This window comes from Chelonoidis abingdonii, chromosome 3 (assembly GCF_003597395.2).
Source record: "Chelonoidis abingdonii isolate Lonesome George chromosome 3, CheloAbing_2.0, whole genome shotgun sequence".
NCBI lineage: Eukaryota > Metazoa > Chordata > Testudines > Testudinidae > Chelonoidis > Chelonoidis abingdonii.
This window is the reverse complement of record NC_133771.1, coordinates 72369138-72396814: the sequence shown is the minus strand read 5'-3', so window position 1 is coordinate 72396814 and position 27677 is coordinate 72369138. Positions and strand designations below refer to the sequence as shown.

Genomic DNA, 27677 nt, shown 5'->3' with positions numbered 1-27677 from the left:
TAAAAAATACAACACTTTGTCGATCCTCTTAACTTGATCAAGAGAGAACTGAGAGAAGCCTTTTCAACAAGGCTTAATGCAGTCTGTATAGTATGTTTGCTTGTGTTTCATGCCATTCATTTTGCACTGGATCCGGTGCTGTGATTCTTAATGGTAAATTATACAGTTTTACTTGCTGGCTTTCATGCTAAAATTGAATGTTGTAGTCAAATTGAGGCAACACCCGATAAACGTTTTCTGGCATATTACAGCAGATGTGTTTAGAGCAGCAGTTCTCAAACTGTGGGTCACTGAATGGGGTGGTCAGAGCTGGCTTAGGCCACGTCTACACTACGGGATAATATCGAATTAGCTAAAATCGGTTTTATAAAACTGATATTATAAATTCGATTTTATGCGGCCACACTAGGCACAGTAATGTCGGCGTTGTGCGTCCATGATCCGAGGCTAACGTCGATTTCTGAAGGTTGCATTGTGGGTAGCTCTTCCGTAGCTATCCACAGTTCCCGCAGTCTCCCCGCCTTTGGAATTCTGGGTTGAATCATTATTGTCACGAGTGGTTTCTGGTAAATGTCGTCAGTATTTCCTTCCTCCGGGAAACATCAGCTGACATCCTTTCGCGCCGTTTTTCCCATGGATTGCCCTGGCAGACGCCATAGCATGGCACACCAGGAGCCGTTCAGCTTTTTTTTTTTCGCGCACCGTATGTGTGCTGGATGTCGTGGACAGAGAGGCGAACTCCAGCCACTACACAGCAGCATTCACTTGCTTTTGCATGATAGCAGAGATGGTTACCAGTCATTCTGTACCGTCTACTGCCGGAGTAAACTGGAATGAAATGATGGTTATCTCTCCCCCTCTGTACTGTCCGCTGCTTATCATGAGTGCCCCTGGCTGAAATCGGCCGGGGGCGCAACGCAAAAGCAAATTGGGGTTGACTCTCCAAGTCAATCCCTCCCTTATGGTTTCTAAAAATAGTCAGTCCTGCCTAGAATAAGGGGCAAGTGTATTAGACGACCAGTGTATCAAGAGAGCACAGCTGCTCCGTGTCAGTATTCACAGGGTGTGCCCTGCAACAACCCACCCGTTGCTTCCTTCTCCCCAACCCTTCCTGGGCTACCGTGGCAGTGGTCTGCAACATTTGTGTCATGAAGTAATATAAGAAATGCAGGAAATAAGAAACACTGATTAGTGATAAAATGGGGGGAGGCAGCCTCCGGCGCGATGATAGTCCAGCAGGACATTAGCGGTGTGGGGGAGAGAAGCAGCAGCATGCTGCTGCTATGACAGTCCAGGCTAGTACAGAATCTTTTCTTACACAAGAAGGGAGGGGCTGATTGAAGCTTCAGCCCCAGTGTTGCTATGATCGAGACGGTTACTAGCCATTCTGTCCTATCTACTGGGAGTGACCAGGAATCATTCCTGTTCTTACCCAGGCGCCCCATATTCAGTAAAAGCATTTTGAGCACTCAGGGGTTCATGAGGACAGTTACCAGGTCCTATTGGACCGTCTACACCGGGGAGGGGAGAAAAGCGGATACTGCTCTTGCACTGCTGCAGCATCGCGTCTACCAGCAGCAATCAGACCCATAGGGTGACATTGAAAGAAGTCAAGAATTATTTCTTTCCTTTCTTTCACGTGGCTTGGGGGCGAGGGGGGGGGGCGGGTACTGAGGAGCTATTATCCAAAGCCACGCCAGACACTGTGTTTGAACTACAGACATTAGGAGCCTTCAGCAAGAATGCAAATACTTTTCAGAGACTGCTGTGGACCTGTGGATAGCTGGAGTCCTAGTACCCCCTCTCCCTCCATGAGCGTCCCATTTGATTCTTTGCTTTCGTTACATCTTGTCATCGCAGCGCTGTGTAGCTGAGATTTTTTTCAAAACGTTTATATTTCGTCTTCTGTAGCGGAGCCTCTGATACAACAGATTTGTCTCCCATAAAGCGATCAGATCCAGTTCTCGCATACGGTCCATGCTGGAGCTCTTCTTGGATTTTGGGACTGCATCGCCACCCGTGCTGATCAGAGCCTCTAACGCTGGGCAAACAGGAATGTAATTCAAAAGTTCGCGGGGCTTTTCCTTTACTGCCCGCTGGCTCCGAGTTCAGATTGCTGTCCAGAGCGGTCAGCTGGTGCACTGTGGGATATCGCCGAGGCAATAACGTGATTTTCCATCCACACTAACCGAATCCGACATGTTAATATCGATTTTAAGCGCTACTCCCTCTGCGTCGAGGAGAGTAACAGGAATCGATTTAAAGAGCCCTTTATATCGATATAAAGGGCGTTGTAGTGTGGACGGGTACAGCGTTAAATCGATTTAACGCTCTTTAAATCGATTTAAACGCGTAGTGTAGACCAGGCCTTAGACTTGCTGAGGCCTAGAGTTGAAGCCCGAGCCCCACTACCCAAGGCCAAAGCCAAAGCCCAAGCCCGAGAGCTTCAGCCCTAGGCAGCAGGACTCAGATTACAGGCTCCCTGCATGGAGCTGAAGCCCTTGAGCTTCAGCTTTGGCCCGCCAGCCCAGAGCTAGAGGGCTCGGGTTTTGGTCCCCTCTCCTGAGGTTATGAAGTAATTTTTGTTGTCAGAAAGGGGTCGCGGTACAATGAAGTTTGAGAACCGCTGGTTTAGAATATCTGTCTCTCACACTATCATATCCCTGACCTAATGCTTGCAGATCATTGAGTAAATAGTCATCTTTGTCTTCATATGGGCCAAATGATGCCCTCACACAATACTTGAATTAATAAGACCCTTTTCTGCCTCCCCTCTCCAACATGGTGGTTTGCTATAGAAAGGCTGCCTGGACCTTCCACTTCTACTGCTATAGCATATGGCAACAAATAACTGTCTGGGGTACAAGAAACTAGGCTTAGACCACCAATTCATTTCATATAAGGTACCCAGTAGCTACTGGCTGCAGTGGAAATGGCTGTTAGTGACAAATCAGTACAGATCAAATTCAAATCAGGGACCTCTGTAAGCCAACACTTTTCCTATCAGTTAAAAGCTTGCTGTGTAACCAGTGAGGAAACGCATGGTGATCTTCTCACCATTCCACTAGCTTTATAATAAATGTTTTAAAAAAATTTGATAAGAGCAATAGTTAAAGAAGGAAATTACTAACTAGTAACCAAAGAATTCAGTGTTTGATTCACACAAATATTTGCTTATTGTGCTATTACTGTACTAAATGGATTACAACTTCAGGCAAAGAGTCTTTTTTCTTTTTTCTTTTTTTTTAAATACTAAAAATGCAGTTGATTCTTTTTATTATCTGCCAGGTTTCAGGTTCTTGTACAGTTTCAGAATCATCTCAGACATTACAGACATGAGATTTGCCTGGAAAAAATATGTATTCTCCATTTAATTGTCATTTGCGACTTTCAGATTTTCCCACTAGATTTTTCTTGTAAAATCTTACATTTCACACCACTCGAGTGACCACTTAAAACATTATTTTACATTATCATTAGCATCTAAGATCAGTTATACAGAAAGCTGTGAGTGGGCTGAGCTAAGTATCATTTTCTCTTTTACATTACCATAATCCTAATAAAATGATTACAGCCATTTCTGATCATTAATCTCACTTCATGAGAAGAATTTTTGAGTGTAAATTTTCTCAATTTAAGAAAGCAAACCCATAACACAAAGTAAAACTGCAGAAAACCAAAATGACACTCCTCAACTGTAGATAGATAGTTGTGTGTATACTTATAAAAAGACACAATCAAATGAGAGGGAGATGACTGGTATTTGGCACTTCTGAAAATCAAGCCACTTATTTAGGAGCTTAACCTTAGACACCTACTATTGAAAGTCTTGTCCTTTATCAGTAAATGTAAAATATTCATAAATCATAAGCATTTCGTTAGGAATTCCCACAGTAGTTCTGGAATGCCAGTGTCAGCAATCTTGATGTCTGTACTGAAGCAAGATCTCAATCGTAGTCTCTCTGCTTTACAGAAGTCTAAAACTTCATTTGTATTAATCCATTGCTACTGTCCCTAATCAGACAGAATATCATCTATGTATGTGCTCTAGGAATTACTTTGGAGAAGTTCTAGGATCTGTGTTATATAGTTGAGTTCAGGAATATTCTTGGATTGAAAAGGTGAGTATACATTTACACGTAGAAAACAGGTCCATTCTGAAGCCTTTTACTGCTATATTTTTGAATGCATAGGATCTTTTGCAGCATGATTGTTAGGAAAAATATCTAGGTTTCAATCTGGAGCAACAGAAACAGCACTGAATTGAGTTTACCAACTACAAGCGCCCACAAACCTAAAATTATCAAGTAAAAATTGTCTAAAAGACCTGCTTCTAACAAATGAGGAATTTTGCATCAGTTTCCTACTGTAGATTCAGGTATTTGTAATGTAAACTATATTGTATCAAAACAAATTAGTTTGTAACCATTACCTGTAAAGACTCTGAACCTTCCCTGATAGGTAGGCTTGGTAGGATTAGATTTTTGACATTTAATGTTTATTTCACTGTACATACGCAAACCAACAACAAAATTTCCATCAATGATAACTGAAATGGACAGAGAGGAAAAGTTTAAAAAAAAAAAAAAAAAGATTGCTTCTTGAGAACTTAGAGTTTGATTTAAGGATATATACTTTGTGTATTTTGATATGTGATGTTGACAATCTGTGTTGTACTAGTTACAAAGCTTTAACTTTTTGAATCTTTGTCTAATGTCAGTAAATAATTATTGTCTGGACCCTACCCCCATAATTTTCTGCAACTGTGGAAAGTGAATTTGATGATCTAAAAAAATGCTTAAAAATAAACATCAGTATTATCCATTGAAATTATCCAAAAATAAAAATTAAATTCTGCCTGACGAGGCTAAATATAGCATAGAATACATTTCCATTGTTTTTCTTGCCACAGAAATTAGGATGAGAAAGCAAAGCAAAGAAGAAGATTGACTTTGGTGCTAAACAGAACTCTCCATAAAGATATGGGAGGGTGAGGAATAAATTGTTTTAATTATTCAGATACACATGGGGTCCCTCAAGTGATGATGTTGAAGGTAAGTGAAAAAATAATTTTGTTCAACTGTACAGGGAGTTGTATATCAGGAATAGATAAGGAATCTCCCTGTTCACACTCTTGCAGTGGATATTGTGCATCATACAAATGCATAGTCAGAAATTATTTAACCCATGGTTCTACAAATTTCTAGACGGGGCAAAGTCTTCTGCACCCACATGATACCTCAGTCTTGTCTTCACTACTGGGGAGATCGACACTGCTGCAATTGATGCAGCGGGTGTTGATTTAGTGGGTCTAATGAAGACCCGCTAAATCGATGGCAGAGCGCTCTCTGGTGGACTCCAGCTCCCACAGAAGAGTAAGGTAAGTCGATCAGAGAGCGTCTCCCGTCGATGCAGTGCAGTAAGTCAACCTATGCTATGTCAACTCCAGCTACGTTATTCAGAATTCCTCCCATACATGAGCTTGTAAGACTAGGACCTTGGATTCTTAATTTGGAAAGATAAGAAATAGAAACTACTTTTGCTTTCTCCGTAGATGTCTTAAACAGCCAATGAATTTGCATAGCTTCAGCCACACCGGGGAATGAATAAATTCTAAAAATCTTTCACACCCCCCATTGATCTTTAAGAATAACTAGATCTTTTATTGAGACAATAGGAAATAAAATCATCATAGTTGGATGGATTCTTTCTGTCATGTACAACTGCTGGCTCCTTTGCAGTTAAGCCTGTGTAAAAGCGCTTTCCACCTGAATGTGTACATCTCAACTTAAATGTCAAGCTTCTTGCCATAACACAACAGAAGGACAATTGTCAAAACCTTCTCTTTCTGTGGAAGACTCAATATTCTCATATTTTTATTTTTACTATAATTTTCCAAAGTTTTATGTGTAATTACTTATAAAATTAAAGAATTAAATATTTATTGGTAGTCTTATTTGTAGGCATTTTGTGGTCTAGTTTGATTTTATATTGTGGGCGGGCGGAGGGGGGGGAAGCCTACAAAGTGACGTAGAATAAAGACTTGTAATGTAAATGTCTTTCCAGGTAACTTTCCTGAGTTCTTTTTTCAGACTAAGAATTAATGTGCTGATCAGCAGTTCTTCAGTTTTGCTGCCTAGATCTTGCAGGACGCAAATGATGATGTTATCTCGCTCTCACTATTAAAATTGTGATTGCTGTAATAACTGTTCAGCAATATCTCTCCTTACTGTTGCTGTTTCTATTTTAGGGTGTGAACGGAATGTCTGTGGATGAGAAGACTGAATCCCCCATGTATGTGTATGAGTCAACAGTCCATTGTACCAATATCCTCCTGTGCCTAAATGACCAGCGGAAGCAGGATATTCTCTGTGATGTGACTTTGATTGTGGAGGGGAAAGAGTTTCGAGCCCACCGGGCTGTGCTGGCTGCTTGCAGTGAATACTTCTTGCAGGCGCTGGTTGGGCAGACGGAAAATGACCTGGTTGTCAACCTGCCAGAGGAGGTACAGTATGTCATTATTCCTCTGTTGTAAAAACAAACCCCTCTTACATGGCAATAATGGTGTACTCGCTATTAGCCAGCTAACCCTCAAGGTCTAAAAGATAAATCCAAATGTAGCACAGATTCTAGGATCTGCCTCTGCATGACTGTTGCTGTGGTTTTTTTCTGTTTTGGTTAGTTAAGAATTGTTGGATACTCTTTGAGAGTTAAAGAATGAACATATTCACAGAATCATCTCTGCTAGAAAAAAGCAGCCACCATTTAAAACCAGTTACTATAGCAAAGCTTTAAAATGTTTGAGCTTCCTTTTCTCACCACTGCTAAAAGAGTAGTACCCAAACAGAGGTCACTTTATGAATATAGCTCTATTCAGTACATTATCTGGACCCTGATATTCTTCTGGTTTTCTAGACAGGAAATTTAAAAGGGCCATTTGGCTCTCAGAAAGTGGATTATTGTTTAAAAATCATTTGAATTGTCACATTATTTTGGGTCTCATTGCCACCCTTCCCTTTTCAGCAGCGAGTATTTTGGTGGTTCTTGTTCCTTTCCCTGTATTTCTCGCTCAGCCTTGTTTCCTTTCCCATCCACTCAACGCTAGTATGATATTTAACTGCCTCAAGCCACGTGATTTATGCTGAAAAAAATGTGCTGAACAAATTATTCTGGAAAATAATTTTGTAGGTGTTAAAGATACAGAATGATCCAAGTGATCCAAATAGCAGTGGACAGGGGGCATTAAAGATAGAGCTCACTGAAAAGCTTACCTTTTGTTGTTGTTGTTTCCCATGAAATCACACCTGCTGGCTCCCACTCCATTGCAATTCCCTAGTATGCATCAATCTGACTTAACAGCTACACAGGGCTCACTTGCGGCTTTGCCACAAGAAGATGCTGTGTTGGACTGCAACCCCTGGACACATCAGAGTCACAAAATGCTCGGCTTCCCACTGCTCTGTGGTGGAAGTACACTGTGCCAGGTAATTCACCTGGTGCACTGGGGCTGCTATGTCCTCTTGCTCTCTCGTACAGGCATGCAGTGGTGGTAAAGATGTTATCTATGGCGTGTCAGAGGAGCATGAAGCTACCTGATCAGTAGGTAAATGGTGTTCTAGGGTCTGATATGAGACTAACAAATTGTTTCAACATTAATTATTTTATACCCATTGGAATTAAAATAACATTTTTAAAATTAGGCTATTTACATAGATTTCCACGTACCTGATTCCCTGTGGGCTGGCTCTACTGAAGGACCATTTATTGTTGATATTAAAACAGTTGATGTTACATCATGGTCCAAATTAGTGAATACCAATGGAAATCAGTCAATGTAACTTCATGAGTCCTGAAACTAAAACAGTAAACTTCAGTCAGTTATGTATTGAATGCCCCTTTGCCTCTGGCTCCTTCAGATAATTCTGTGTCTAACTTCTTAGGTCCTGTCTTTAAAATATATTTTTCAGGTTGTCTCTACATTTCTTGGCTTTTGAAGGTTTAAATTGACTTTAAAGTTACTTTAATGCATGTTTAGTTGTACATTACCTTTGTGTTTTAAAGCAGTCAAAAAGCTGCACCCTGAGCGGTACAGTTGTCATTTAAACCATGTCAGAGACTAGAATAGTCTTACTATTCATTATATTTCTACACCTTATTATTGCCAGTTATGCTGATTTCCACACAGCCCATTGAAATAGATGATGCAAGTACCCAATTAATTTCAACGTGACTTTGCAAACTAAAAACAAAATGGGGTAAAAAATAATTTGTCATAAATAAACTGTAGTCTAGTACCATTTCCTTGAGACTTCATTCATATCATGTAGGACACACTAGTACCTGCATTATGTTTCTACACAATGTTAGTTAATAATCTTACAGAAGAAAAACCTATTTAACTTGGTGGTGTATGCAGTCTCTTTATTGCAAAGCAACTTTTGGTAGTTTAAAAAAAAAGAGAGAATATGAAACATACCTCATGACCAGGGCCGACTCTAGCCATTTCACCGCCCCAAGTACGGTGGCACGCCACGGGGGGGCGCTCTGTCGCTCGCCGGTCCCGCGGCTCCGGTGGACCTCCTGTAGGCGTCCCTGCAGAGTGTCCACTGGTCCTGTGGCTCCAGTGGACCTCCCGCAGGCACTCCTGCGGATGCTCCACCGGAGCCGCGGAACCAGTGGACCCTCCACAGGGACACCTACAGGAGGTCCACCAGAGCCGCCTGTTCCTACCACATAAGTAACATCATTCCAACCATACATGATTTCTATTATGTACAACTGCCATTAAAATAAATAGTATAAGCATTATTTTCAGTTTAATGTGAGACTGTTACTTAAAAAAAAAAGAAAAGCAAAATGCAAAACAGCTGTAGAGATTTAGAGCTAAATTCTCTGCTACCATACTCCATTGAAGTCAGTGGAACTATACCAGCAGAGAATCTGGCTTTTAATACTTTTCAGTGGTCTGAGAATATAAAGTACTATGTAAGAGAGAGGCGTTGTTAGTTTTCCATTGATGTAGATTTACTACATGGCAGCAAGATTTTACTTTTTTTAGATTGACTGAGATAATTCTGTTTCAGTCAGAGCAGGGATACGATATAGGTATTGGTTTCTTACATACATAAATCCCTGTGCTGATAGGCTAAGAAGTCTGATTTGTTCAATCATTGTTTTTTTAATAAATATATGTATGTAAATTCTTTAACTTTAGTTGTCCAACAACCATTTTTAACCAATTGGAGCACAAGGATATGCATAATCACAGTACAGTAATTTCTCAGTTACTATATGATGCATATGCAAATTTCTCTACTTTTGCTGGCTCTTCTAATTTGGCTGTTTTGATAGGCTCCTATACTTTGTATCAGTGGTTCCCAAACTTTTTCCGCCGCTTGTGCAGGGAAAGCCCCTGGCAGGCCAGGCCGGTTTGTTTACCTGCCACATCTGCAGATTCGGCCGATCGCAGATCCCAGTGGCCGCGGTTCGCTGCTTCAGGCCAATGGGAGCTGCTGGTAGCGGCGCGGGCCAAGGGACATACTGGCTGCAGCTTCCAGCAGCTCCCATTGGCCTGGAGCTGCGAACCGCGGCCACTAGGAGCTGCGATCAGCCGAACCTGCGGACATGGCAGGTAAAGAAACCTGCCTGGCCCGCCAGGGGCTTTCCCTGCCAAGTGGCGGAACATGTTTGGGGACCACTGCTTTATATATTTGAAGCTGTGTGCCAGCATCAAAGATGGCTGCCTGGGCTTCTTGCTTCCTTTAGCAGAATCAAAAAACCTTCAGATTTTGCAAGAGGGGCCAGGAAAATATGACAAAGCATTTAATTACACATTTATGATGATAATTTTGCAGTCCTTCTAGTTCACTAGGTAATACCTGTATCCTAGGCGAAGAACTTTTCAGACTCTGAGGTTTTCTATATACACTTAATGCTGTGGTGTTTTTAGAAAAGGCTAATTTACCTTGAGATATAGCTGGTACTACAAGAACAAAAGTGCCCTTAAGTTATCCTTTTTAAATAACCCTGGTGGCTCAAAAACTCACTAAAGGGCTTGTCATATAACAAACATATTTCTGAACTAGCCACACAGGCATCAGGTTTTAGGTTCTCTTTGTGCTTTGAAATGGCAGAAATGTGAAATCATAAAAATAGAAGTTAGTGTCCAGTGAAGGCTTAAATGTGGCGCTGGTGTACAGAAAGGCATAAAAGCAGTTACCAACATACTTACCTAATATCAATACTTAGCTCATCTGAGTTGGGTTGTTTGGTTTTGTTTTTTCAAACAGAAGTTATTTTTAACTATCCAAAATAATAAATCATCTTTGAAGACTAAGTTGCAAATTTGTTTTCTGTTTAGAGGCTGGAATTAGGACATCTGGACCCTCATCAAATTTATAATAGTTGTCTAGTTTAAACAGTGGGTGAACTGATTTAAAATCATTTTTGTTTTTTAAAAAATCCATTAGTTTCTTCCATATTGAAATTAATGGAATATCATACCTTGTGTACCCACAGAAAGTGGAACTGGTTTAATTTAAATTGTTTTTTAAACCAGTGCAAACGGTTGTGTTAGATTCTCTTATGTTGGTTTAAGAGTAGCTTGTTTTGGTTTAGTTTAAACCTTTTCCTAATCAACTTAAGCCAAATTAGTACAGGCTATTTTTATATCAACTCAAGAGTGTCCACACAGCCTTTTACATTGGTCCAACTAAACTGATTTCAGATAACACCATTAGTTAATTTGCATATAGACAACCCTGAGAAAAATGAGCATATAATAAATCCATAGATTATTGCAAAGGAGAATTATTAAGAACCACGTCTATGAATCTTAATTTTATAAAAGTTTTCCCCTCACTTGATTTTATTTGCTCTCCAAAAATTGTACATTTAATTTTTACTGTCCTGTTTTTCAGTAGTTTTCTGTTAGGCTCTTATCCTAGCAGCTCTTGTTAAAAGTGAGCCAAATTAATTCTTTTCTTGGAAAATTTCAAAAATTATTCATTTGATCCATATCCCTAACTGTTATGTTTTATTTAATCACAGAAACTGGTCTTCCTTCCTTTAACAAGGCGCTTAATTAAGCTTTGATTTCATGATAAGTTAAATATCGCTTGGGAGTGTTTTTTAATGGCTTCCACTTCCCATCCAGATTACAAAAAATAAGGTGTGATAGAGAGACATACGTGGCTGTCAGCCAAGGGCATTGTAGGTCATGCCAATATTAGCTGGCAGCAGGCCATTATCCAATTAACATTGCTTCATCGCTGCAAGTAATAGCTCTTGAGTAGATGATTGAGTCATTCATGCTGTAGTGGTACTTTACTCGAGAAAGACCCAGTACTTCTAAGAATAGGTTTCTTATTCACTGTTATTACCTGCCTTGCTTTGCCAATAAAAGTGCAGGGGCATTTAGTCCCTGTCTAGAAGCCAAAAGCTCAACAGAAGAAAAACATCAATTATATATCTCATTTCTTTTTGCTTCCTGAAAATTGAGACTTCACTTAAACTCAGAAAGCATTTGTCACAAGAAAATAAGAATCCCGACCTAACATAACCAATGCCAGAATCCACAGGTCTGCTTTCAGTTTTGCCTTTTCTTTTAGAGTTTAGTGTTTGGAACAAATTTTAGGAACTCAAGAAGGCAAATCCATTAAGAGTATTAGGTAACTTTTCCAAACACTGTGGAATTCTCTCTGTCTGGCATTTTTGAGTTGTAAGTGTTAAATGCAAGAACCTGAAATGGCAGGTTTGTGTCTCCACCAACTGACCAGCAGGTACCACTGGCATTATAAGAATGATTTTCTCCTTCTCAATTAACTTTTCTATCTGTATCCCTTTCCTCCCTTGAATCTGTCTCATTTTATGGTTCCCAGTGCCTCTACTGTCTAAAGTGGACTTTAATGTCAGAAAAAATCCACAGGTGATGCTGTCTGGTTAAATAGACATTTCGAAGGCTGATAAGCGCTACTAGGAGAGAGAAAGGAATGTCATTTTATTTTTAGGGGGTTTTTTCACTGTTCGGAGAATGATGTTTAGAAGTGAGAGAGCTCACACTATGTAAGAAATACCTTTGCCTTCTTAAAGCCTTTGGCCCTTTACCTGGGACTCATTTTAAAATTTGCCATTTTCCCATGATGACCAATCCCTAAAATCTGTCATCTATTTCTTAAATTTGCATGGACCTACTCCTGGGGTAGTTTATCTTTCCAAGGAGGAATTCAGGCTGCCAAAGGCTGAGTATGCTGGAAAGTTAATGCATTCAGCACCTTGGATGGGATGGAACCAGGCATCTAACCTTAGTGTGTTCCTTAACCAACAGCAATCAGAAATACTGGCACTGTTAGCTATCTGTGCCAGCCTGCCAGCCTGAGGAAAAAATGCTGGCAATTAGCCAACAAAAGATGAATAGATGAATTGAGTCCAGGAGAAAATCAAAGGCAGGATGCAGGATGTGAACTATTACAGTACGCTGGTGGCTGAAGGAGTTTACTATTCCTTTTTATCTTTATAGAAATAAACAGTATTCCCTTACTGTGCCTCCTTTCTCTCTGTGTGCACTGTGTGTACACATGAGTATAATATTTTTAAGGAATTCATTGCCTGGCCTTTGGAGGAAGCTCCTTGGGAACTTGGAATAAAAGAGTTCTGTATAAAGTGGAAGGGGAAAAAGACAATGTGAGGATAAAATAATCTGCATGATGCCTTGTTCCTCAGTTGGGGAGATACTATCAACTGATGGATAACTACAGAAGCTCTTCTTCCCTTGGTACTCCAAAGAGCAGCATTAGGACTATCTAATGTTAACTCTCAGAGAGTAGTAAGCTTTAAAGCAGTAGTCCCTTTTCATGTCTGCATCAGCTATTAATGTTCTTTGCAAATCACAATCGCTGGCTGGAATTATTTCTGTCATTGACTCAGCAGACTGTACTAATCTGACTTGCATCTGCTACCACCGACCCTTCTATTTGCAGAGCTGTCTGTGGAATGACAAGAGTTACATTGATCAAACCCTCAAACTACTAATAAAGCCAAACCCTATATACAATTAAATTTCATGAGCCTGAGACCACCAGTGCCATTCTCATTAATCCCCAAGCATCTCTTAAGGATTTTTACTTTGCATTCAGTTTTATAGATTCATTGTGTGGAATGTGTACCATCGTTCAGTTTCATTCATGGCGCACACATCAGTGAATCCAGAAGAACTGCTGCAGTGTGCACTGGAGAGGTATACTGGGAATAATGTTTAGTATACACATAAATCTAGATGGGTTTAGTGGCATGATTCTGGGTCAGGAGAAGCCACAAGGACATAGCAATATATATAATTTAATACAGAAAATTAAATCATAACACCCTCTCTACCTCCTCCCCTGAAAACTGCAAGAAAGTACATATTTAAATCTGAAATTCCAGCCATATCCCACCCATTTGTGGCTGGGCATTGTAGAGCACTTGAGCATTGATAGCTCAGTGATTTGAGCATTGGCCTGCTTAACCCAGTGTTGTGAGTTCAGTCCTCAAGGGGGCCATTTAGGGGTCTGGGGCAACAATTTGTCTGGGGATTGGTCTTGCTTAGAGCAGGGGGTTGGACTAGATGACCTCTTGAGGTTCCTTCTAACCCTGATATTCTGTGTTTGTGTGATTTCACATATCCTGCATGATGCTATATCTGTCCACAGTGGAATGGGACCTGAATGGTTTGGTATTGACTGATATATAGCCACTCTGTGGACGGCATGACTGCCTCTGCTTTTGTATGTGGAACTTCAGTGTCAGTAGCTAGCTTCTGATGTCTTCTGATGAAGAAAAATGAAACGTGTTCCTGTTCTGATCCACTGCATTGTGAAGAGAGCTAGGTGAAAACACATACTAAGGAAAACATTTGAAAGCTTGGAAGTAGTTGCTTTCCCTCCCCCTGCTGGTGGTATGTGCTCTTTTTTTTTCCCCCCAATCACATAAAAATGCACCACTGAAATGAAAATGGAAAATAAACACATAGAGCCAATTCACCACTAGTGTCAGTGGGCATAACCCTGTTGCCGTTGTTAGAGTTGTACCCCTTGTGCCAGCAGTCAATTTGGCTGATGGGATTTAACATACTGTTGGAAAGACACCATGTAAAGTGCAGGCTCTCTTGCTTGTAAATCACAAACACGATTTAAAATTTAAAAGGAGCCCTGCCAAATAGTTGCTACTTGAAGAGAGTGCTAAATGCATGGGTAGCCATAGGTATGTGTTCTTGTATAATAACAGTGAGGATGTCCTATTTTATTTACATTAAATATTTGGGAATGGATAGCATGCATGAAAATAAGATGGCTTTAAAATGTTGTTGCTCTCCTTCCTCAGTATAGTATTGTTTAACTCACTTCCCTTGCAACTTTAAAGGTCTTCTTTATTTCCCCCCTTTATACACCTGCTTCTTCTCTTCCTTTTCTGAAAGGCATTGCCTTTATTTGTGATCATGGTATGGTGCAGGAAGACTATCAGCTCTTCACAGAGCCCACAAACTCCCTTCTTTTTTTGTGCCGAAAGGGACTGATAGAGGGCTAATCATGCTGAGGCCTAGTCTAAAGTTCATAAGAAGATTCCCATTGACTTCCACTGGGCTTAGACTCAATCCCATAGGGGGACCATCCCTTCTGGTGCTGAGCACACCACTTCCTCAGCATGCCTATGAACTCAGGATAAGAGTATCTTACCCTTATATAGCACCTTTTGTCACAAGGGATCCCTGAGTGCATTTCAAACTGCATTGGCTAATCATCTCAGGTACCACTGAAATGCAGCCTCTTCTGGGGTTAAACATGACAGGTGTTAAACACTGCATAGCTGCGGTCCACAAAAGTTAAGAACGGGAAGTGAAGAACATCATATCCAATCTGAAACTGAAGTGCAGTATTTAGGTGGGCAGAATACAACTTACCCATATTGGAATTTGCAAAGGACACTGGGTTAAACACACCTCTTATGAATAATACCACAGGGTTTTTAATGATTGCAAGTAGACAGGTGCTCAGTTTTTTGCATTGTGGCAGCTGGCACTTTGTGCTGCATAGTGCCCCATTCCACCATGCGGGGGCTTTGGGTCATTACCAAATCATCACCATTGCTTCTTGCAATATCTATGGGTTCTTTGGAAGTCTCCTATCCAAGTACTGACTCAATCTAACTCTGCTGAAAGCTGTGTTGGAAGACTTCAATTTGGAAGATACATGTTAGAGGTCTTATGCAGCCAGTAGTAAAACATCCAATTTTCCAAAACTTAAAGATGATGATTTTCCAACACAAAAAGTATTGCACTCAACACCTGGTAACTAATCTGGAACTCATCATGATAAAGATCAGTTACTCACTAGACTGGAAGTTGATGGTTGTCTAGGGATCAATCATCGAGATAAACAGATAGTCCCAACCAGTAATACATATATGCTTTGTCCTTCAAAAGGGTTAATTTCCCAAATCTGAGAAAACTTGTGAGTTACAATGATAGGGAGGACTAAGTTAGATAGAAAATGTTAATGAAAATTAGGAGCTCTTAAAGTTTTTACGAGCTGTCCAAAAAGATACAATTCCACAATCAAGAAAGAGGACAACTGTGGGTAAAAGCCCCATCCTGGTTCAGTGGCAGTGTGAAGGCTACAGTTAGAATACAAAGGCAACATATAACAAATGGGAAAAAGGCAAAATAGGTAGCAATCAATATCAACTGGAAGTTACGAAGCGTGGAAAATTGATAAGAGAAGTGAAGGTCAGTAGAGAAAAGTGCATGGCAGGCCAGTCTAAGGACAATAATATCATGACTGGGGCTTGGGCAATCATACCTAGTGGCTGGAGCAAGAGACAACATAGGAAGTGGGGGAGGGATAGCTCAGTGGTTTGAGCATTGGCCTGCTAAACCCAGGGTTGTGAGTTCAATCCTTGAGGGGGCCACTTAGGGATCTGGGGCAAACATTGGTCCTGCTAGTGAAGGCAGGGGGCTAGACTCAATGACCTTTCAAGGTCCCTTCCAGTTCTAGGAGATTGGTATATCTCCAATTATTATTTATTATTATTATTATATTATTTGAAGTTAGTCAGCCAAGAGTGACAGCCTGAATCAGAGTCGGGAGTCATGCCAAGGATCAGAGTTGGAGTCAGGAGTCAAACCAGGGATCAGAATCAGAGTTTGGAAGCAAACCAAGAGTCAGGCAAGAACCAGGAACAGGTCGTGAAAGCAGGAATCAGAAACAAATCGGGAAAGCAGGGCTGAGGAATCAGGTGAGAAAGCAGAGTCCAGTGTAGCAGCCAGCCTAGAATTCACCCAGCTGCACAGACAACTTCCTGTGCCTACTTCTGACTAAAATAGCACAGTTGGACTAGGCACTCCTCCACTCAGAACTTCTGTGCATGGTGCCTTTGGTGGGTCTGGAGCTCCATTAGCCACTCAACCTACCAGTTACTCATAGGCTCCTGTACGACACCCCGGGTGTGAAGGTTGCCTGGGGACCCATGGATCCTCACAAAGAAAAAGGATTTGTTTAAAAGTATATTAGGAACAAAATAAATCCTAGCGATGGTACAGGCTGATTTTAATTGTTATTAAAATTGTTAAGACTGATGCAGGAACGGCAGAAGTATGTCATAAGTATTTCTGCTGTGCATTGGATATATAGGATGACATACTCGTATCACGAGAGGATTACGAAGTACCTCTAGTCCATTAGTAACTGAGGAGGATGTTGAAAAACATGTACTAGGAATAATCATTTTTAAGTCAGCAGGCCTAGTTAACTTGCACGCAAGAGTCCTAAGGAGTTGACTGAGGAGATCTCTGGCCACTGATGTTAATTTTTAATAATGAAAGACCAGGGAAATTCCAGAAGACTGGAAAAGTGCTAATGTTGTGCCAGGATTCAAAAAGGGCAAGCAAAATGACCTAGCTGTGGGCTCGTTAGCCTTACTTCAATCCATATAAAATAAAAAAAACCCTTTTTGCCATTCCCTGCCTAAATTTCCTCACCACTCCTGAGTATTCTTTGGGATTTAGGTCTATGTCTTTTCTAGGTTCCTGTTACCCTCTGCTGGGCTGCACCTCTCCAGCTCCTGGCTTCTCTTCTGAGGCTTCAGACCTCTGCAGTCAGCTTCCTTCAGCTTTGGCTCATCCCACAGTTCATAGATCCCCTCTCCCTCCTAAAGCCTGTCCCTTGTGTGCCTCTCTCTCTGAGTCCCTGTACATTTTTAAATGGAAGTTAGGAGCCTGAGTACCTTTGTGGACCTGGGCCTTTGTTCTCCTGCTGGAGAAATCCCATAGCTCCTCTCCCGCTCCCTGCAGACAAGCTGGGTCAAACTAGGTCTCCTAGACATCAAACAGCCCATTGTTCTAGGGTGCTCTCATTTGAATAGGATCCATTCAGGTTACCGACTCTCCATCATCCTTGGTCCAAGGACAACAGGACTGGGGGTGGGGGGAGGTGAGACAGTGGAGCCTGATCTGTTTCTACCCCCTGCTATACATAGTCTGGGAACCAGTGTTCTCTGTAAAAAGACAAGGAGACGAGAGCAGTACCCACAAGTTTGGCCTGGGGAGTAGAAAGGAAAAAGGGTGATGGGTCCAGGAGCAACTTTCCCCTAGTGGCTGACGAGAGAGACACAAACCACTGGGACCACCCCTTCCCAGCTTGGAGTTGGCTGCCCACCCCCCACCAACTCCTAATAGCTCCCTCAGTCCAGTTGTTTTAATTTAGATGGAATATATGAGCTAAAGGTACTAACATAACCCCCTCACTGTCCAACATTAAACAGCATAAAACAAGGTATACGAACACTTCAACCTGCTTAGTACTATGGCAAACACACCATTAAAAATCTTTTTAACTTTTTATGAAAGATACAAAAAAGAAGGAAAAAGGGATAATATTTTACATTTCAAATGCTTTATATAAGAGTTTCATTTTAACAGCATCCCTTGTTCCCTTTTCCTTCAGCTGTAGGTAGTTTTTAAAAAGAAAACCCTCCTGTTGTTTGGCAGTCAAAGATGATGATACCTGTCCTTTGGGGGGAAAAAAGAAGTAGTTAATTGAGATGGGCTGGACATATTGCTGCTGCTGTTAAAATCCAGTGTTGTTTCATCTCAGGGGGTGTTTGGGAGTGGGTAGGGGTAGTGATGGCATCAAGATCCCTCTCTCTAGCCCGCTTTAGTCAGGACTCCTCTCAGGATCAGGATAATGAAGGCCCCAGGCCCCAGGTCCCAGTTAGTGGCAGCCATGATAGTGAAGCTTTCCGTAAGCCTTCATCTGTTCTTCCTTTCTGCTCCTTTGTTTGTTTGCATACTTTCCCCACAAAATCTGACATCCCAATTTTAGCTCATCAACTTCAGATTCACATCTACTCTTTTTAACAAGCATAATTTCAGCACAGTCGTTGAATCATATCAACTTGGATTTTTTGGTTTAGACTAATCTAGCTGCATTGTCGGGTTCTCTTGCACTTGTTACAACATTCAACCTTTTAAGCAACTTGACCTATTTTTCAGGTTTATTGTAACATCTTATGAACTTTCACCTATTTTTTTTAACAGTTGAACTCAAAGAAAGGATAAATTTGTAGGCACAGTTTTCACAACACTCCTCATGCGGAGGACCCACCCGTATAACCCTCCTATCCCTGCATTCAAAGCAAGCTTCCATCACCCACACCCTGGTCTGGAAGAGATGTGACACCAGCCCTGGTAGTGGATATGGACTCAGCCATCTGCTGAGGCATTCGATGGTACAACAATTTCAAAATCAACTAGAATTCGTAAGTGGTCCATATAGAGGTTCCCCAAACTGTCACACCTGGATTGCCAAATTCTTCGTAGAATCCAGCCTCAGAAAGAAGCTAGATTTCTTTAAATCCAGCTGTATGCTTAGGAATACATTTCAGAATGCAGATGCTAAACTGTAAGCACCGAAGTTAATTTTTTTAATTGTTTTGTTATTTATTTGTATTGCGGTAGTGCCTGGGAGTCCCATGTATGGACAGGAGCCCCATTGTTCTAGGCACTGTACAGACACAGGACAAAAAGCCAAAGAGCTTAGCAATAGAAGTAAATGAAGGTTGTGGGTGTTCAACATCTCTGCAAATCAGGCCAGTTTTATTAAGGGGCCTAACTGTAGGCATCTCAGTGTGATAAATTTGTGCCTTCAGGAAATACTCTTCTAGCTAGGATGACCACTATACTATTCTAATATTATCAAGGCTGAAGGTATAGTAGAAGTCCATTCTGCTCTCCAATGAGCACTTTCAAATCCATGCTTTCTAAAAGTGCCCATAAAGCCCGGCTTGGTGCTTAGTTGTTTTAGAATTACTACCAAATTTTCAAAACTGTCTCCTTAAGTAATGCACAAGTGGTTTGAGCATTGGCCTGCTAAACCCAGGGTTGTGAATTCAATCCTTGAGGGGGCCATTTAGGGAGCTGAGGCAAAAATCTGTCTGGGGGTTGGACTAGATGACCTCCTGAGGTCCCTTCTAACCCTGATATTCTATGATTCTTTGTTCATGTTCAAATGTAAATATGGTGCTCATGCAAACTTTGTAAATGAAATGTCAACAATCAGTTTTGGAAATGTTGGCTCCTGATGACTTGATCCAGGATTTTCTCAGGCTGACAGCTAGCAGTGTGGAGATTTTGGCCAGCAATGCATCTGGTAGTATGTATGGGGAGGTGATTTTATTTTTAAAATTTAGACTTGTGGTCCACACTGCCAAGTAGCCGAGACTATTTGAGGACAGCTCTGAACGAAGATTGAAAACAGAACATCCCTTTCATCTGAAGCAGACATCAGCAGAACATCTTTCTGAGTGTCTGGACTATGTCCCCTTACCACTACCCACACACACACTCTTCTGAGAAAATTTCCCAGTCAAGAGGTTCTTGGTCATGTAAAAACAGAATAAGCTTGAGTTATTTCCTGTTCTTTCAAAGGTCAGGGATGATGCCAAACACCTTTCATGAGAGGTCAGAATTTGTCTTTTGACAGCTTTTTCAACTTCTCTTCCACATCCAGGGAGGAGTAAAGCATACTTTCAGCTTCCAGAAGAACTGAGAATGAGCCCCATTAGGTATATGAATCCTTTAGACTGTTTAATCTGGCTATTTAATTAAATTAAGCCTTGGCTACACTGGCGCTTTACTGCACTGCAACTTGCTCAGTCAGGGGTGTGAAAAAAACACCTCCCTGAGCACTTCAAGATACAGCTCTGTAAAGCGCTAGTGTAAACAGTGCCGCAGCACTGGGAGCACGCTCCCAGCGCTGCAAGCTAAACCCTATGAGGATGTGGAATACGTGCAGCACTGGGAGAGCTCTCTCCCAGCACTGGCGCTGCGACCACACTCACACTTCAAAGCGCTGCCGCGGCAGCGCTCCCACGGCAGCGCTTTGAAGTTTCAGGTGTAGCCATACCCTAAGTCTTTACCTTCCCTATCTCACCCAATGGCATCTAAGTGAGGCCTTCTTCATTCACACATAAGGGCTTACTGAACGAGCTGTTTAATCTTATGGAAATACAACCAAATCAACCAGTTTCTAATCCTGGAACATGTCTGTTTGCAGAAGACTTTATGTTAAACCACTGCTAGATTTAAAATGTCTGAATAAGTCTGTAAGACCCAAGAAACTAGAAATGGAGATTCTGCAGTCCATTCTAGGTGCTCTCTATCAATTGTACTTTCTCATCTGCTAACACTGAAGATACATGCTTTCATTTGTCCAGTTTATGTAGTCACTGGCCAATGAGTAGAAATGACATCTAGACAAATGTACAAACAAGTGAAGAATAAAAGACAAGCTGTCCCTGAAGAACAGGGGACAAGAGAAGGGGAATATTGGGCATGTTCCAAATGGACCTGTTCACACATACAAAGCCATCAGAACATTCAGTAGCAGGAAAAAGATTAGCTTGCAAAGGTTACAGATGTGTTTACCCTCAAGTACAGCTCCAATCTAACCTAGACTTTCTGTTTCATTCCCGCTAAACCTGCTCATGTGGGAAATTCTGAAGAAATAACTGAGTGACAGTTATTTTTGTTCCAGTTTTTCTTTTACAGGGTTTTCTACACCCTGATCTAGGAACCCTCAAACTGAAGACCTAGCATGTGAGGGGATAGCTTAGTGGACTGTCAAAGACAAGAAGTTACAGTCACATTCTCATTTTCTTTCTTTGTCTTCATCTTGTTCACAGCCAAAGAGATTCTGGCTAGAACCTCTGATATTCTCACTATCCTGGACTTCATCCAAGAAGATCTGTAGAACAGGCTGGCTCTACACTCCTTAAGCAGCTATTAGTGTTCTTCACAACAGGCTTGCAAGGGCTTAGACTAGACCCCATCCTCTTATGGTCAGATGCTCTGAGATATCTGCTATTGGAGTAGCAATTTAGTTCTAAAGCAGGTTTTTGTTTTCTTGAATATGGGGTGAGGTCTCAGACCCTTTGAAACTGGTTTTCCTGGTAGCAGTTGTTTTGGCCAAGAAGGTTGGAAAACTTTATAGTCATTTCTTATCATTGCACCTCGTCCCTCTTCTCAGAAGGATAAATAGTCTCAATCTCTTCACCTGTCTCAATCTCCTCCTTTAAGGAAGGTCTTCAGATCATTGTAACTAGAATTGGAGAGAAGAAAAGACCTACCGGTACTCTCTCTTACAGTTGGAGAAGAAGAAAGGGTGTTGCATCTTGGATGTCTGCAGAACACTTCCAGGATATAGACTCATAGACTTTAGGGTCAGAAGGGACCAATATGATCATCTAGTCTGACCTCCTGCACAAAGCAGGCCACAGAATCCTACCCATCCACTTCTATAACAACCCCCTAACCTATGTCTGAGTTATTGAAGTCTTCAAATTGTGGTTTGAAAACCTCAAGCTGCAGAGAATCCACCAGCAAGTTACCCCTGCGCCACGCTGCAGAGGAAGGCGAAAAACCTCCAGGGCCTCTGCCAATCTGCCCCGAAGGAAGATTCCTTCCCAACCTCAAATATGGCGATCAGCTAAACCCTGAGCGTGTGGGCAAGACTCACCAGCCAGCACTCAGGAAAGAATTCTCTGCAGTAACTCATATCCCATCCCATCCCATCCCATCACAGACCACTATCTTCAAAGACCTAAAGAATTAAAGAAATCAGATGCCTCTACATTATTATTGTCTATCATTTACTTATTAAAATTTTTAAAAGGAAGAAATGGTTCCATATTCAAACCATAATCTAAGTATATTTTATGTGTGTATGTATATTTACTTGTAGTGTATACAGTTCTGTCTAGTTGGATTCTAATCTCTTCAGAGCAGGTTCTGTTGTAGTCTGTTATTTATTGAGCTTCAACGGTGCTCAGCATGTTACAAAAATAAAAAAATCAGAATAACTAGATGAAATTTTCAGTCTTTGATATTTGCCCAGGTCACACCGATGAAATCTTCAGCAACCCCCAAAGTGCTTTATTTGCTTTAGAGAGCTCTCATGAGTTGGACTCCTCCTATGAAGGGTGTGTGCACCCTCTGGTCAACTCACCTCCATCTCTGATGAAATAGAACTGCACCCATTCCACTGTGTGTGGGAGGGGGCTCCCCAGACCCAGAGCTGTGTGCAGGATTTGTACTTCACTGCTTCTGTGGGAAGCAGCAAGTCTCTACCCACTGCATGGTCTCAACATTCTAACCCTGTTTATACCCATAACACTGGTACTCAAAAACTTTTCAGCAACACTAGCATCAGTAGTCACATAAAAATATGTTTTGGGGTGGGAAGCAGAGGTTGGGTTTGAAATTATGCAGCCCCAAATATATTAAAGTTGCTTTTTTATTAAGGGTCAATTTTATTTATTGCCTTAATTCCTTCACCTCAGAGTAGTGGTACTATATAGACCTATGGGTTATCAAGCAGGCATCCTCCTTCTTTTAGAAGCAGACCTCTGTCAACAACGCCTTGGCTGACCATGAAGTAAATTATCAGTCATTTGATGTTTATATGGATGATTAGCTCTACATGCTTCACTAGTGCTCGGTTTTGACAGTGATTTTTCAAGGTCTGTAAGAGGGCTATATGGCAGATGAAGTAACATTGGCGAGATCCTCTGCTAAACACTGCCCGTCCCAGCATTCCTTTAGTTCTTGCCATTTCCTGCTTCTTACAACACATCTGTGGCTTTGGACAGGAAGTGGCTATGCAGTCCCCAAAAGAATGACTTTAAAATGCTTTTATTTGCATCTTTCTCATTGTGTGTTTTTTGGATTTGCTTTCCTGTGTGGGGATTTTTGCTTTTTTAAGGGGGTGCTACTACTATTTTTATTTCTTCTTTTATTCCTCCCTTTTATACATTAAATTAAATGTAACAACAACATGGCAATAGATTTAGGCAAAGACTGCACTTGGCCAGGTTAATTCCCCAATGGCTTTAAACTGCTGACTGCAATACTGCAAACAAATTTAGAATCTGACATGGCCAGCAATTCTCCCGGTTATCTGTATGTAAGCTGTCTAGGCTTTATTTTACCTACGGTATTTGAGACTGTGGAGTCACAGCCTATGTCTGGTTGTTATGCATGAATGGGAAATATTCCTGTACTTATTTGCATTAATTAGCTGTTGGTAGTTCCTCTGTTGAGGTCTCTAGCCTTCCTTTTACAATGCTTTTGGCTGTGTTTTTGTGCTCAGTGTGTGAATTTTTATGATCTGTTGCGTGTTTTTCATGCAATTTCCTGCCCTGTAATGGTATCAATTTTCCAGACAAAGAGGAATACACACTAAAACCCAGAAGTCTGTATTTGCATAAAACGTCCCAGTTCTGTCAGTTTGATTAATTTGTCTCTTTGTCTCCACTCTATATGATAAGTGCTATTAATGGTTGCAACACTTCATATGTCAAAGTCTTTCTTTCTAATGACTTGAAAATGTGGTTTATTTCCCCCCTTTTTGTTGTTTTTCTCATTTAGTATTCCACTCAAGTATAGATTTATGCCATGCTCTTTCATTATCTTACTGGTTGCAGCACTGGAGTGATTACATATGGTGTAGGATATGAGTAAAGATGTGATCCCAGGGGCAGCAGCTGCTGATGCAAGCTGAAAATAGACCTAGCGTACGCTCAGCACTTTTCCCAGAGGTCTTTTATTTATTAGTAACAGTCATGGTACAGGACAGCTTGGATCCTCATATAGCAAGATGACTTTTTGCCTTTCAGAACAGTGCAATGACTTTGCTCTATTTACTGACTGCTGTATAATTTTTTTTTTTTTTTTTTTGGCCTCCTTGTATCTAAGAAATGACTTAACCTAACATAAATTGTAATATAATCCTGATTTATAATGAAGCCAAGAAACGACAGGCTCCATTTGAAGTAATGGAACTTGACAGATCTAAGGTTTAAATTAAATAATCCTATTTGTAAGACAGTATTTGTACATGGTCCATTGATTTAAAATGAACTTCAGTTCTTCTCCAGTGATTCCTGTACCATTCTCTGTATTTTGCCTTCCGGAGGGGCTTTTTCAGTAATTCATTTGAAGAGAGTTAATTTGTCTTTGTAAATATGCAGAAGAAACAATGCATAGGAACTCTTTTTAATGAGGAAAAGTAAACACAGGTGGCTTGTCCAGGACAAGCAATGCCTATCCTGCTTAGACTGCCAAATGGGACCAACTGTTGAGACTGAAGGAGAGGAAAACAAAAAGTTTGAGATGGATGTTGAAGACTTGACACAACTCTCCTCTAAGAAAACAGTGGCGCATTTTAGTAGCGGTATTTAGGAAAGGGGATGGGGTCAAGTCTCCTTTTAAGCACCCCCTCCCCTTGAACCTACAAACCAGGGTAGGCAAGTCTGCTCTAAAGCAACTCTGTCTTTCCTACCCTACCTCCTGCTTTGCATCACATCTTTCTTGTCCTGTCCTGCCACAAACTGTGAAATTGGTAAGGGAAAGAAGAGCTATTGGTTTGTGGAGGGAAGGAGGCAAAGTGTGAAGGGAGATGCAGTCTGGCAATGAAGCCTACTTTGGAACTGAGGATGAAGGGGCCAGGGAGGAAAAAAGCAGGGACACATTCTCTCTAGATGGGGTCAGAGAAACAAAAGGCAGATGGATACAGACAAGAGATCAAGAAACGCAGGAGAAAAGAGGAGGAGGGAGTGAAGGAACAAAGGTGAAAGGGAGAGAGAAGACAGACACACCGCTATAGAAGAAAAACGTGTAAAGAAGAGCTGATGTAGTTAGCATCTATTTATTTTGCTAGGGTTTTGTAGCACAGAAGGAAGCAGAAGGTTTCTTAGACAATCCCTTCCTCCCTCCTCTCTCTCGCCAGCTGCTGCTTTTTGCTCTGTTTTTTTGTCTCATCCAACTCCTGCTCTTCTCCCCTCCTCCCACCCTGCTATCTCGATCTGATCTTTCCTCCTTTCTTCAGAGCTGCCTGAGATGTGGCCCTTCCCTGAGTGCCTGGCAGACTTTTGCACCCTGGGGCCAATCTTGTCCTCTCATCCAGAAACTTACATAAAACAGCCAAGCTTGTACTTAAACTTACAACATGGCTACTGAAAATCAGATTGCACCGATACTATCTGAAATAGCCAATATTTCTGCAAAGACCTCTGGAGGCACATGTCAGTTTTACCACTTTCTTCTCAGATGTCACCTGCCTCCATTGAAACAAAGGGCTTGGTCTTGCAAACGCTACAGAGTATAGTGCTTACTGCTCTGAGTAGTCCGCATTGACTTCAGAGGCGCTTCTACACTGTCCCTCTCCTCACTGGTGGTCAGATACTACCATGGTAGGCACGGTCTGAGAACCTGAATAAACAGTGTTTTTATTCAGTCCTTTTGTGGAAAGACGTCCTTTAATTGAGAATATATAGATGTTAATCTCTTTGGTTAGACTTGAAGGGGTGCAGTGTCTCTTTAATCGGGATAATGATAATGATGACTAGACTCAAGATTTAACATAATTACTGCTCTGTAATATATAGTCTTCGACCCAGATAGCTTATTTTCATAATTTTGACAACTCCAATAATGAATGTGCTATTGCTTTCCAAATTAAACCCAAAAGGGTACCTTTAGGAAAAGAAAAGAGCTTAGCACCTTTCTGAGAGACAGTGTCATCAGAGCGCTGGGTAAGGAGTTATACAAGTTAACAGATTATAGACCAATATCAGAATAATAACACTGTGTGGCTGCTTGGCAACACTGTGTGTGTTAGACCTTCAGTCACTCTCCTACTCTCCCGCTAAATATTTTTAAAAAATCTTTGATATTTGTAGTGAAATGATAAATTATGTTAATAAAACCCAAACTGAGATTCCTAACACTGTCAGGGAAAGACACTGCTTGAGTATATCATTCAGAAGCTAACAGTGCGGTGCGGAAGCATCAAGAAAAATGAGTGTGCAAAGAGAACAGGCTTCAGCTGGAGGAGAAGGGGAAAGAAAGGACACTCATCTTAGAAGCAGTTTACTGGCTTTGCTCCATTTTGACCATTTCCCTTGCTTGGAGCCAGCGAGAAAATGGCAGATGGACAAAAGGTGATATCTAACTCCCCTTTGGTCTCTGAGAACACAATAATATTCTATACATTCTGCTTTCCTATAGGTATCTTTAGCTGATATTTCTCCACTGGTGGTGATTAGTAGAGTAGAGTAGAGCATAGAAATTGGTCAAAGCTGTATGTTATGTGCATGATTTTCTGTTGAGTTCTGTTGGGAATTAATGGCATTTTATGTGATAGGAAAGGAAATGGAGCACATTGAATTCAGCAGATGAACGGTCTCATCTTATGAGTTGAAAGGTACTAACTCAAAATATCATCTTTTAAAAAAAAACAACAAATTTTAGGATGATTCAGTGTGCAAAGAAACTGTTTTTCATCATACACAGCAGTAAATGCACACTTGAAGATGAGACAGCAGAATAACACTTTTTACTGTTCATTATTTTATCAGACAGCGATAATTGTGAATATTTTCTTACTAGTGTCTCTGAGTTTATTTATTCTGTTAATAAGCTGAGCAGTTGTAATGATGTTGGCTGCCAGAACTGTAGCCTTTTAGATGCACTCTAATGTAGCAATAATATGATGGTAATAGAAATCCAAGGAGAACACAATCCTTTCAGAACAGATGGGAGTTTCTCTCTCTCATGTTATTCTCTCTCTTTTTTTCATACACACGTGCACACACTTCTCAGATGTCATTCTGTGTATGTGTGCACGCGTATATGTGTACGCTATCTCTCTCTGTCACGCTCTCTCACATACACTCACAGTCAAAATAGTATTAAATGTCTGTCTTGAACCCGCACAGGACAAGAAAGAATTAAAACAGCATTACATGGGGTCATATTCCAGTTAGAATTTTCTATATATTTTACTTTCTCTATAGATCATTTCGGAACCTAAATGAAACAATGTACATCATTGCTTATTATACCATATGTCCGCTGCTGGTACTGAAGGCCTGGAGGAAAGATGGAAAGACTTAAAAAAGAAACTTTCTCCCAGATTCTCCACTATTTTGCATCATATACTTTGTCATTTACACATGTGCACAGTGGGTATGTCATAAATAGATAGCTAAGGGTTAATGTTTCTTTTACCTGTAAAGGGTTAACAAAGGGAACCAAACACCTGACCAGAGGACCAATCAGGAAACTGGATTTTTCAAAGTCAGGGAGG

General features: G+C 41.0%; 1 protein-coding gene and 1 long non-coding RNA gene across 5 annotated transcripts in view; one reads left to right on the top strand and one right to left on the bottom strand.

Moving 5' to 3' along the window:
* LOC142046567 (uncharacterized) overlaps positions 1-27677 on the bottom strand; it is a 1033250-nt gene that overhangs the window by 422095 nt on the left and 583478 nt on the right. The gene's annotated exons all lie outside the window — the stretch shown is intronic.
* Positions 1-27677, top strand: part of BACH2 (BACH transcriptional regulator 2) — a 296392-nt gene that overhangs the window by 208396 nt on the left and 60319 nt on the right. For all 4 annotated transcript variants that reach the window (XM_075063833.1, XM_075063835.1, XM_075063834.1 and 1 more), the window contains one exon: positions 6251-6505. In XM_075063833.1, the coding sequence (XP_074919934.1) occupies positions 6263-6505 (243 nt within the window). In that variant the 5' untranslated portion in view covers positions 6251-6262. The remainder of the gene's footprint in view (positions 1-6250; positions 6506-27677) is intronic.